The sequence below is a fragment of the Coenobita brevimanus genome, chromosome 40 (genome assembly GCF_032717465.1).
Source record: "Coenobita brevimanus isolate Jiangsu-jjx chromosome 40, ASM3271746v2, whole genome shotgun sequence".
Classification (NCBI taxonomy): Eukaryota; Metazoa; Arthropoda; class Malacostraca; order Decapoda; family Coenobitidae; genus Coenobita; species Coenobita brevimanus.
The window spans coordinates 18,014,842-18,028,551 of NC_136993.1; the positions used below are offsets into that span (position 1 = coordinate 18,014,842).

General features: G+C 43.1%; 1 protein-coding gene across 1 annotated transcript in view; it reads left to right on the forward strand.

Moving 5' to 3' along the window:
• LOC145396975 (ionotropic receptor 21a-like) overlaps positions 1-13,710 on the forward strand; it is a 188,895-nt gene that overhangs the window by 151,739 nt on the left and 23,446 nt on the right. The window contains exon 10 of the mRNA XM_080270205.1: positions 6,005-6,156. Within this exon, the coding sequence (XP_080126331.1) occupies positions 6,005-6,156 (152 nt within the window). The remainder of the gene's footprint in view (positions 1-6,004; positions 6,157-13,710) is intronic.

Here is a 13,710-nt window from a genome sequence, read left to right on the forward strand (position 1 = left end):
CCTCACTCCACAAACCATCTCACACGCTGCGCCTATCTCTTTTGTAAATATCTTACATACGTCTTCCACCCTTTCCATCTGCTCTAGCTCATACCTTCCCAGTCTTTCTTCCACTATGCTCTTATACTCTGCCTTTTTCTCACTATCTTGCAAATTCTCCACTCTTCTCACAGGAGCTGTTTCCTCCTGTCTTCCTCTTCATCTCCTCAACCATTTTCTTTGCAGCTTTACCTTGGCCATCACTAAGTGATGGTCTGAGACTCCATTTCCCCACCCTCACCACACTCTTGCATCCAACACTTGTCTTCTCATTCACTCATCCACACACACGTAGTTTATCATTGCCTTTCGTTCAGCAAGTTCACCATCCATCCTCCTCATTACTCTCCATGTATACCAGTGGATCATCTTATGCCGAAAGTAGTTGTTGGCTATTGCCAACACCCTTATCAGCACAGATGTCCACCAAAGCACTACCATTCCCATCTACTTCAGCTGGCACACCCCACTGACCAACCACTCCATCCACTCGTACATTCCCAACTTCGCCATTCATGTCTCCAGTCAAAAGCACTCACTCGCTCCTCTCAAATTTGTCCATACATGCTCCTACTCTCACCCAAAACTCATCTTTCACTCTTGCCACTCGGTCCTCTGTTGGAGCATCCACACATACAGTCGCCCATGCTTGTATACCTACTTTCATCCTCACTCATACAATCCTTGCACCCACTGTTCCATACTCTCTTATATTCTCCTTCCACTTCTTGCTTATCATCAGATATACTCCCTCTCTTGCCCTTTCATTCTCATTAACTCCTGCACATATACCTAAACCATATTCCCATTCTCTCACCCTTTCACCTTCCCATTTAGTTTCAGTCAATCCACATATTCCCACTCTTGCATCCCAAGCACCTGAACAATCTCTCTCTTTTTCACTTCATCATTCACTCCTCTCCCATTCCATGTTCCCACCCTCAGAATGTCCTTTGTCCATTCCTCAGTCGTCAACATATGGTCCGTCCTGGTCCGAGGCGCTTTATTCGCTGTAGAGAAAAAGAGCACAAAAATTAATGCATAACAACTATGTTCACAAACTCGTACCGGAACTACTATAAACATCGGGAATCAGTGAGAAGCTTCTTGACTGCCTAACTGGCAAATCACACTTCTTAACACTACCGCCGCCCAAGTTCTTTGTCGTCCTGACATAACTTCACAATGTATACACACATAATTAATCCTAATGAAACATCTAACTATACACGAAATCATCCTTCAACTTATCAGGTCTTCTATGCCACTTCCGCAGACGTCCCTGCTCTTCCACACAGTTAACTCCTCCTGGAATGTCTTGGTCCTCTTCCTGATTTATTTCTTCCCTTGGGAAACTGTTACCATCCTCCTGCACTTCAGGTCCGAGGTCCTCCTCAACATCCTTGGCTGTGGGAGAGCACGATTCCTTGGAGACGTCCCAGCTGTACTGTCATGGCCCATGGTACTGCCACAGATGATTCACGTGTACCACCTTTGGGCGAGACTTCCTACCTCCCCGAACCCAATATGTTACATCTGATAGGCAGTCTAACACAGTGTAAGGTCCGTCCCACGGGCTCTGCAGCTTCGGTGACTGTCCCTTCTTTCGCTGAGGATTGTATAACCAACTTGGTCACCATCCCTGAAGCTCGTCTCACTTGCCTTGGCATCATACTTGCACTCTCATCACCTCTCCTGAAAACTTAAGGGCTCCTCAAAGTTGATGATGTACCTCAGCCAGCGTTTCCTGAAGGTTGTTCGCATAGGCAGTAGTCTACCCATTAAGAAGTCAATGGGTAAACGTAACTCGTGGCCCAACATCATTTTTGCAGGGGTGTATGCAGTAGACGCATGGGATGCAGACTAATATGCCATCAGCAATGCAGGTAATTTCTAGTCCTATTCTGTTTGTCCCTCTACGCAGTGTTTGGCCGTTCTTGTCCCAGGGTCCAGTTGAATTTCTACACCATCCCATTTGACTGTGGCCTTAGCAGGGTCGTCCTGGTCTTCTTGATCCCCAATAACTTGCAGCACTCACAGAACACAGCTGACTCAGAGTTTCTACCCTGGTTTGAATGTAGCTTTTGTGGGATCCTAAAACGACAGAAAAACTGGTAAAGAAACACCTGAGCAACAGTCACAGCCTCTTGATCAGGGATGGCATAGCCTTCTGGCCACTTTGTGAAGTAGTCCATGGCGACACATATATACCTTTTTCGTCTTTCAGTGAGTGGCAGAGGTCCAGCAATGTCCACTGCGATTCTTTCCATCAATGTACCCACTTGGTACAGCTGAAGAGAGGCACAACCACGTTTCTTGGGTCCCTTCTTGGCATTACATACATCACAGGCCCTACACCACTCTTCAACATCCTGATGCATGCCAATCCAGGAGAACCTTTGTCACAGCCAGCTTAGAGTTTTCTTCACTCCCAGGTGCCCACTAGTGATCTTGTTATGGGACTCATCCAAGATCTTGGACCTCATCTTCGGAACCACCAGTTGCCAATACTTGCTGAGGCCATTGGGTGTCTACTACTGACGCTCCAGTAGTCTGTTGTTCAAACGAAGAAGGCCCCACTGACTCCAGTAGCTAATGTTCACAGGGCCTAACCTGGAAACTTCTTCCCAAGGTGGTCATGCTGTACTCTGCTGCAGCCACCCTAGCACTGGTTGTAAATCTGCATCCTCTTCAGGTCTTCTTCATCTGACACTTGTTTTTTTTTTTGTCACAACAGTATGGCGACATTTCTTGCCAAAATTCCCATTCCTACTACACTGCTTGCCGTCAGTTCTCCATCTTCTCACACACTATTCATCAAGTTTCTCCTGCTTTTCCTCAGTGGTAGGGCTTCTTGGGAAAATCCGGCTACTGGTTGCCCATTAACACCAACCTCCAATAGTTTTCTGCTTCTACAGCCTTCTTCTTATCATCATTTTACTTCTTCAGACACTCAGAACTGATGTGTCCCACCGCACCACATGTCCAACACCCATTTGTTACAATCTGAGATTTCTTTGCACTGTTCCATTCTTGCACCTTCTTCCATTTGTAACAATACACCTTCTTGTGTCCCAGCTTCCCGCAGAACCAGCAAACTCCTCTGATCATCTCCAGGTCCCTCTTCCACTTGTTGCCATCCACTTTCCGATGTCCTGGCTTTTCACAGTACCAGCACCTTCCTTCAAAATTTTCCACTTCCCGTACCTGCGCCTTTCTTGCCTTGAATCCTGCAGTACGACCTGTCTGAAAAGTGGACATATTGGACCTGACATATGATTCAAACTCTAGACCCATGGCTAGTGCTTCTTGCATGCCTGCTTCACTTGCACTTTCAACTCTGCATTATCAGGAGCATCAATGAACTAGTCCCTCAGAAAAATAGCTAACTGGTTAGGTGCTGCTCCATGGTATGCCTTATATACCATACTCTCCAGGTAATGAACATTCTGCTGTAGGGATTCGCCTCGAGCACGTACACGGGTCTGGAATCGTGTTCTGTAAGCCTCAGTCTGGTACATGGTTCCATATCTGCGCTGTAGCACTTCTACCAGGGACTGATAATTGTTCTTTTACATTACCGACATTTGGCCCAAAATTTCTACTGCGGCACCCTTAAGTCTAGCAAGTAGTTGCACTGCCCTCTGCCTATCATCCCAATCATTTTGATCAGCAAGTAACTCAAACTGTGCACGGTAAGCTTCCCAAGATACTCTACCATCAAATTCCTGAGGTTTCTTTGTAACTGGACACCCATTATAGCCTTGCACTTCACTAGTTTGGGGCCTAATAACTGGGGTATCATAATTAAATCAAGGTTTTAAATCTCCTACATTCTGATTATTCAACCCAGTAATGCTACCTTTAGTTGCTAGGGATCCCTCAAGAGTCATCATACTTTGTCCATTCTTTTCATAGGTTCCCTGTAACCTAACCTGAGGCTCAGCAGTGCAGTATTTCTCTACAGCCTCAGTTTTCTCATTAATTATCTTCACATGGTCGACTACATGCTTCAACTTGTTATCTACATGCTGTCTGCACTTTGTCACTTTCCTCACTAATTGTCTTCAACTGGTCATCTACATGCTGTTTACATTCCATCACATAATTGCTTACTTTATACTTCTGCTGCTCTAGCTTGGCATCTACTCCCCCCTTTAGCTGTTGCTGTTCTTCCTTCATTTCCCCCATGCATGCATCTAGCTGTCCTTGCACCCTCAGTTGTACTTCTCTCTGTTGCTCCTATAATGCCTCCTGAAGCTGTTCATATCGTTCTTTCTGATCTTTGTTCTGTGCTTGCAATTGTTCTTTTATTTCGTTCCTGAGCTCTCTTTTCTTCACTTTGGGCCTGTAATTGTTCTCGGAGTTCTTTCTGTTCTTCATTCTGTGCCCATAGTTGTACACTTTGTGCTTGTAATTTCTTTCTTTGAAGCTTGTAATAGTTTCATAATTGCAGCCAGTGTCACCTGCTCCTCCTGCCCAGGTCGAGACCTTGTCTGCACACCTTTGGCTTCCATGTTGAAGGTTAAACTCACTGGAGCACTGAAATTATCCACACTCCTGACACCAGTGTTATGTCCCTGTCTCACACTGCCACTGGCTCTAACAGTAGTAGTTCATTACAGGAGGAACATTGCTCAGTGAGTTGTTTTTTCTATGGTCAACCATTAGGTGTACAGTACACAGGATCAGCTCAGGCGTGGTAAATAAACACTGCCTTGTTAAGTGTTCTGTCTTTTTATTTCCCAGATAATGACACTGAATTCTTTTCAACTTCACTTCACTATTCTCACAAGCAATGGAGGTATACAAACTTTACTAACTGCAGTTACACTTAATGCTTGACAACACTTAACTATTTTCACAAGTACCGAAGATATAAACTTCAGTAACACTTCACTGGTTTAACAAGTACCAAAAATATACAGATTACACTGCACTGACACTGCACTAAACTCAAACTGAACTGAAAACCGACTGAACTTCCTGTAGTCTCTTCCCTCTCCTTATATGTGTTTGCACTGTAGTAGAATGATCTACTTCTCCACATTTCTGGTGTATTCCAGAGAGACAGCATCGGGTACAACCTTTACTAACTTTAAGACATCCAAAACACTCCAGAGTTTTCTTACATTACCGTACATAACACTGAAAATTATTTGGCATACAAACTTAATTTAAATTACATAATTTTACAAATTATCACATAAATGAAACATTATAGAGAAAAAGACCACAAAAATTAATGCATAAATTATGAAACAACTGCGCTAACAAACAGCAGGCAAACTGACAACTCAGACTCGTACCGGAACCACTGTAAACATCGGGAATCAGCGAGAAGCTTCTCGACTACGTAAATGGCAGATCCCACTTCTTACATACATACCCACATGCATATATATATATATATATATATATATATATATGGAGCCTCCATGGTAAAGTGTGCGTTTTCGTACACTGGAGAGCTAGGGTTCGCGCCCCGCCAGGGTAAAAAATTTTGGGAGTGTTCTCCTGGCCACATACTGCTTGGTGGACACAAGGGGTGCTGTGGTTGAACCAGTGTCGCTTACTGTAAACTATGCTTGCACCCAGTCGGCTTGTGCGGGCCAATTACACTTGGTTCACAGACTACACACACATCCAAAGCCACTACAACTTCACAATTACACTTACAAGCACTTCTCACCCTACATACAATCTCTACCAGACAGCCTGAGCCACTTGGTAGAGATACATTGGCTGTATCGTCCCCACTTCGGTTGGGATAGGCCGGTCCTGCAGTGGATACTCAAACGGCTGATGATGATGATGATGATGATATATATATATATATATATATATATATATATATATATATATATATATATATATATATATATATATATATATATATCCTAGAGAGAGAGAGAGAGAGAGAGAGAGAGATAATAATATATGTAATATATACTGATGCTTATAGGTGAACTGCATCATGCTGAGGGTGCCCCCTCCAGTGCCACGCTGGCAGGCTGTCTTGTGGCCCTTTACACAGCACACCTGGTTCGCCTTGACAGTGGGACTTCTGCTCAGCGGGCCACTTCTCTATTGCATGGGTCGATGCTCTGCCCAGAGGTATAAATGTTTCATGTAACTGAGGCAATTGCACAATAATCACACATCTTCTGACTTCGTTAGGAACTTAAACAAACCATGAAGCATTGTAGAAAATCCGAAGACACTGATTTTAGACATAATACACATTGCCTGAAAGAGGGAATAATAAAAAAAATTATGTGAGAAATGGTGATTGGAAGATGCCTCTCCTACTTAGCCTACCACTGATCCGATCCCTAGAGATCAAGATGTTCCTTCTTGGTAAGTATAATCGCCTGACAGTAACCAGTGTATAACAGATAGGCAGCCCCTCAAAATTTAAGGGTAAAACGGAAATTAAATATCTCACACTCCAGCCACTTATTCCTCTTGGATTTCAAATTCAGTGGTATCATAACTGTAAAATAATATATTTATGATGAAGCACGTCATTACGTTCATATGAATTAATAAATTCCATCCTTTCTAATCCACCTCTGAAGTGATATTGAAATCAACCCTGATTCTTGTGCATTTTCCATTCTACCCTCCCTTACACAGATATTGCAGCCATAACCATGTCTATCATGCTTTTGCGGAACTCATCGCCACCCATCAGACTTTTCCTTCAGTTCGTCTTCCCGTTCGTTCGTTCATTTGTTTTCTACGGACCACAAATTAGACAGGTTTCAGGTTTCTGCGATTAACGTGTCAAATCAGTCCTCTCAGTATGACAGAGTGCCTTCGTCTTAGTGGTCGACTTGTTGAAATCAGTCCCAATGTCACAGTAATCGCAATGGACAAGGGCACAGACCAAATTTATTTATTTACATGTATAGCCATAAGATTGATATCACTGGAAAGGGCGTTCAGTATGCAGACATTTATGTCCCTATCAAAAGTTTTATACAATCCGCTGAACTTAGATATAAATGCACACATGTTTTCCTACCTCATTAGTTGGTGGAGGTAGGAAGTGAGATATGCAAGCAGGGAGGTCGTTACGTGGGTAGTTAGGTAGGTAGATAGATAGCTAGGAAGGCAGGGAGGTTGACAGTCAAGTAAGTAGGTACTGGACTTAGTAAGGAAAGGAGGTAGAAATTAATATATATAGGTATACTGTAAAACAAAACAAAAAAAAAGAAAAAGGGAAAGAAACGTAAATTTTACGGTAAAAAGACTGGCAGCAAATATACCTAAGAAATACCTTAAAATAGATGGTCGAACCGTTGTCATATGGTAATGAACTCAGCGCCTCATTTATACCCGCCTCCAGATGATTATACACAGCTTAAGGTAAATGTTTTGAACTGAATGTTAAATAATCGGGTGGTAGCCCAAACAAAATGAAACGTAGGTAATTTGAGTGAAGTGATTGATTCTCAAGCTTCAATGACTTACTGTCAGTTGAACAGAATCGTCTGATGCTTATAGAATTTGAATACATACTGTTACGTCCCAGTCCCCACAATGCCACAGGCTCCAACAGTAGTAGTACAGTACAGGAAGGACGTTGCCCAGTGAGTTGTTCTTCCTATGGTCAGCCTTTAGGTGTGCAGTACACAAGATCAGTTGAGACGAAAATAAACACTAGCTCCTTAGAGTTCACTGTCTTTATTTTCCAAATAATTCCACTTAATGCCTTCCAACTTCACTGTTCTCACAAGCACTGGAGATATACACACTTTACTAGCTGCTATTACACTTAATCCTTAACAACACTTCACAGTTATTACACTTAATGCTTGACACTTCACTGTTTTCTCAAGTTCCAACGATATACAAACTTCAACAACCCGTCACTGTTTGCCACTGTTTTCACAAGTACCAAAAATATAGCCTTCACTGACACTGCACTACACTGACTTCACTTCACTCAAACTGACTTGACACCTCCTTCAACTCGTAATAATCTCTACCCCATCTTATATAAGCTTGCATTGTTCTAGAAAGACCTACTTCTCAACCATTCTCGGACGTGCTGGTCTTGCATCAGCCCCTAGTAACAACAGTTACCAACTAGGAGACATCAAAACATTCTAGTTTTCCTACATTACATAACACTCTATATCATTTACCATACGAACTTAAACTACATAATTTAACAAGCAATCACTTAAATAAAACTTTATAAACTAAAAGACCACAAAAACAAATGAATGTTTAACCCACGAAACAACCACGCTCACAAACAACAGGCAAACTGGCAACTCTGATGACTCGTACAGGAACTTAAGGTACAAGAAACGTCTCGAGGGTACGAGACTACCTAACTGGCAAATCTCCCTTCATAACAATACAATGGAGTTATCTCAGTCGTGAAAATATTTAATTAAACCTCCAGTGTGGCTTGGAGATAATTTTGGCACAAGGCCTCCACGGAGAGAGAGGAGTTCTACATTATTTTTGTGCACAATAATGTGATAAATATGTTTAGTTTTGTATATAATGCATTGCCAGGAGAGACTATGTGGTCCACATGATTATTTTTTATGCATATAAATGGGATACTTATGTTTAATGTGAGTTATTTGAGATGAAATGGGTTATTTGCGAAGAGCATGTGGAATCACATGGAGGGACAGACTGACAAATGAGGAAATGAAGGAGCGTTGCGGTGTGGATGTGTATGTCTATCTATCTATAGCCCGACGCCCTAATCCCGCAAAGGGTGGCCGCAGACAAAACGCCTCCAGGTCGCTCTGTCACCCACAATTTGACTACCCTCCCCCCAACTCACCCCCCGTCCCTCATATGCCTCTCAACTCCATCCCTCCTCCTCATCCTCGGTCTACCCATCCCTCTCCCTCCCTCCACCTCACCTACATACACCCTCTTAGTCAGTCTTTCATTCTCCATTCTCTTCACATGTCCAAACCACCTCAGAGTATTTCTCCTAATCTTCTCAACCACATCCACATCCACCCCACAACATTCCTTCACTTCTTCATTCGTTAACCTGTCCCTCCACGTCACTCCACATGCTCCTCTCAAGTAACTCATTTCCACTGCTCTCACTCTTGACTTGTTCCCCTCCTTGTGGATGTGACAGGAAGAATTAGGAGAAACACACTGAGGTGGTTTGGCCAAGTGGAGAGGATGGAGATGAGAGACTGACGAGAAAAGTGTATGTGAGTGAGGTGGAGGGGGGGAGAGGGAGGGGAAGGCCAAGAATGAGATGGAGGGATGGAGTGGAAAGGTATATGAGAGAGGGGTGTGTGAGCTGGGAGCAGGGCAATGAAATGGGAGGGGACATGGAGGCGATTTGTTTGTGGCCACCCCTTAAGGGATTAAGGCGTCTAGCAATAGATAGATAGATAATGTGATAAGTTTACGTTTGAATATACAGCATTCCCAACACAGAATATGGTGTTCTATATGATTACTGTTTTTATACATAATGTGATATGTTTAGGTCTGAATATGCAACATTCCCAAGAGTGAATATGATGCTCTATATGATTATTATTTTTATAAGCAATAATGTGATATGTATAGTTTCTTATAATGCAGTACAGCATTCCCAATATAGTGTATGGTGTTGTACAGGATTTATTTTTGAGGCATAATGTTGTGATTAATTATATGTTTAATTTTGTTTGTTCACAACATTAGTTACTACAGTACCATAGTGCTTAGGGAAGTGCCTTAATGAATGCCACTAATTACCTTCACAGTTGATGTGGTAGATAATTTTCATTTTATATTCCATTGAGTGTTTAAGAATGACTGTTTTTTTTTTTTCATATTTGTCCCACTTTTTTTGGTTAGTTTTCATACTCATTGTCCCCCTTTTTTTCTATCACAAGATAAATACTGAACTGGTACTTTTGCTCGTCCCTTATAGCATATGAACAAGGACAAGGGCACAATATTATTTCCAGTGCTGCTGTTGCCTTAGTAGTTACAGTTCCATACACTGACGCCACTTCCCACTGGATCAGTGTCTAAAACTTCTGTTGTGGTAGGCGGGGGTACCCACCATCTACTCTCTTAGTGTAGAACCTCCTTCAGGTGACAACACTGCGTGACAACAAAATGGTTTCTTGTAAACAAGAAAACCACTCACTAGACTTGGTGGTAACCATTTAACAAAATGATGCCTGCTACTTTAGTGAGTTAAGGTGCTTCAGCCGAATTGAGCCCGTAAAGGGTTTTATCTGAGGGATGGTTGTAATTTATTGCCTACATAATGCCACTTGGGGTTTAGTGAGACTGATCACCTTAAATGTCGGGATTATGTAGCCTAGACCTGCCCTAGGCCTCTATGCTCCTGATGGGGCAAAAAAAAAAAAAAGTGGATGATGCATGGACTAATGCTTCTGAACTTAAAGCATCATGGTGAATGAAGAGCTTGACGATTTCACTATGAGTTTATAAATTTTCAAAGTTACTGCATTTTCTGCTGTACCGTAAAGGACAAGCTGCATATATTATTACATGTACAAATGCCAGCGATGTATATAAATGTCATCGATTTGAAATATTTGCAAAAATTCAAAAATTCAATATAGGCGTGAGATATTTGCTAGGGATATTCGTGCCCCTGTTTAGGCCTAATACCCATGCTATGAGTCAACACTGTTTCCTTCCTTCCGAGCGGGGCCCTGCCAACTCAGTCCCACTTTGTGAGTGAGTGAGTGAGCACCATGGCACATTGCGGTATTCCCCAACATGAGATTGACGAGCTCCTGAACATCCCCAGTGATGGAGAAAGTGATTCTCCCATTGATGATGATGTTGCTCATCGAGACTATGTCCAACTTGAGTCGGAATCAGTCAGCAAGGACGACATTCCATCTCCATGAAAGGCAAGGTACTGTATATGACTGTCCGCTTGGCTGCATCTCAACCTGCATCATCGCCATTTCCCACCTTACCACACAGCTTTCGTTCCATGGATGATTCCTCTAGTGATGAGGAATACGAGGCCGACCCCTCAGGTGATCATAGGCTGCCTTTATGGTTAGGATCGCCCAGGAAAACCAAGTGGGGAAGAACTATTTAGTAAAATAACAAGGCAAGCAGTGATTTGTTCTATTCATGTGGTACGCAATGATACCCGCCACCTCCAGCCCCACGTGTGCTACCTCTCCCAAACCCAGCATCTCCACCGCACTTGAACCTCCCTGCGATACCTCCCCACACCCTCCCTGTGCTTCCTTCCCACAGCCAGAACGGTGGGGAAAGGAGCAAAAAGTAAAGTGAAAGGGAAGGGAAAAGGCAGGGGGAGGAAAAGTGCAAGTTGTGGGGAAAGTGAGGAGGCAAGCTCTATTCACCAACCTCCTCCCCAGCCTACTACGGAATTTCCTTCCCATCCTGACGACTGTGACGGAGTTGGCCCTATTGGTGACAAGGGCGAACCGAAGGAGGGGATGAAGTCACGTGGGAGTGGGAAGATGGGAGCAGTTTCGTTCCCATCAATCATCCCTTCACAGGTGGTGATATGGCAGGTTGTACCAGTGCTGAAGCTGACTCCCACCTCAAGGAGAATCGATTTCTTCAAGAATTTTTTTACGAGGGAGCTAATATTGGGAATAATTCTCCTTTCTAACAACTATTCTGCATTTTACCAATGTGTGGAATGTGACATGGGGTTGTGCCTAATCCCATGCTTTGAGCAATATCACACCCTCCTCCACTTCAAAGTGTTAGAAACCTGTGTTATGCGCGAAAAAAGACGCCTCTGAGTGTTACTGAAATGTATATATAAATTAGTGTAAGTTATTTCATAATTAACTGCAATGTATATATAAATTAGTGCACTTGCATAATAATAAGTTCAGTGTAAGTACTTCGTATGCAACGTGCTACCCAAAAGTTCCAGTAATTCGAATGCTGTAGGAAAATAAGTTACCTTACAGTACCTCCTACTTCTCACTGTCATCTTCGAAGTAGTCCCCTTGGGCATGTATACAGTGGTCCCAGCATTTTTTCCATGAGTCCATGCATCCCTGGAAGGCTTCAGGCGAGATGGTCTTGAGCATCTGCGATTCTGTCTGGATCTCCTCAATCGAGTCAAATCGACTCACTTTCTGTAGTAATTTCAGCTTGGGAAACAGGAAAAAGTCGCAGAGGGCAAGGGCAGGTGAACAGGGTGGGTGGGGAATAACTGCCATGTTGGTGGAAGTCAGGAACTGCCGGACAGCAATTCTTGGGCGGGGCCATTATCATGATGCAGAACCCAGTCCTTGTTCTTCCACTGTTCTTGACGTTTGCAGTGGATGTTCTCCCTCAGACACTGCAAAACTTCAAAGTAAAATTTTCTGCTGACATTTTTTTTTTTTTATGTGTCCGACTCTGGGCATAGGCTTCACAGCCTACTCCCAAGGCCCAGTAGTCCTCCTACATTCCATACACTCTACATGCCACCACTTCAGCGCTAGCACCCATTGTCTAAATTGAATACATGGTAGGGCTGTCTCATACAGGACTGGTGTATTGGTATTAGCGGGGATATTTTTACGACATGTCGGCGGGTCTTCTGGTAGATCAGTAAAGTCTGTTTTTATTAAATTCAAATCCTTAAATTGTCCCCTGCTCCAGTGGGGATTTGAACCTGGGTCCGGTAGGACTACAGGCCACCTCTCTACCGACTGAGCTACCGCCTCCTCAGGAGGGATGAATTCCTCGTGAACAATCTCTTGGATATCAAAGAAAATGATCAACATCGACTTGACATTGCTGCACCATTGGTCCACCATTCCAAAACCACCAAACCACCCACACACAACGTTACAATAGTAAGTGTAGTTCAACAACACGTCTGGTCACAGACATAGCCGGGGCCACACTGATGCACAAGGGCTGCTGCTGACTCCTCCTAGTGGCAATAGACAAAACTGGAAAGGGTTGGCTCCCTCTTCTCAAATTACTGGAACTTTTGGGTAGCACCGCATATAACTTGTGTAATGTCTCTTGTGTCTTCGAGGAAACACACACATAGTCAGTACAATGTGGATGAATAATTCATTGTTAGAAAAAATAAGCAAATGTAAAATATGTGTGGGCAAACATTTATGTGGAAATTAGAAAAGCTTATAATACGAAAGTTATCGGAAAAATGCCACTCACTCAAATGTCGTAATGTGCCCCCGCATATAATAATGCTTGGGGACAATTCCCACATCATCTATATACCTTCCGAGAGAGTTCCTGGATCATTTGGGAAACTTACTCATGAAATAAACGAAGATGTACCTCAACTCATTGGGTGTTGGTGGTGGCCATTGAAGCCTATGGGCGTTACTATGAATATTTCAGCCGCGCACTGTGAGAGAGACGACCTCAAATTCGACCTTTTAGGCTTCTGTGAGTACTTTTATGATTGTACTCCATGTTTTCTCCTCATTCTTATCTAGCAAAAAAAAAGTCAAAAATTGGCCAGCACTGGAGTGCCATGAAGGTCCCACGTTGGCTGGCACGCAGCGGGTTAATCATTTTTGAGGAGGGGCAGATGACCGGTGAGTTTCCTTCCTCCCCCCTCCCTGAGACTCCTAGGGTTTTTTTTTTTTTTTTCCATAATAATCATGGCGGCGCAACTGCCAGGGTCATATGCCGCCGTATAACAAAGAAGTAAAAAGCAAAAAACAA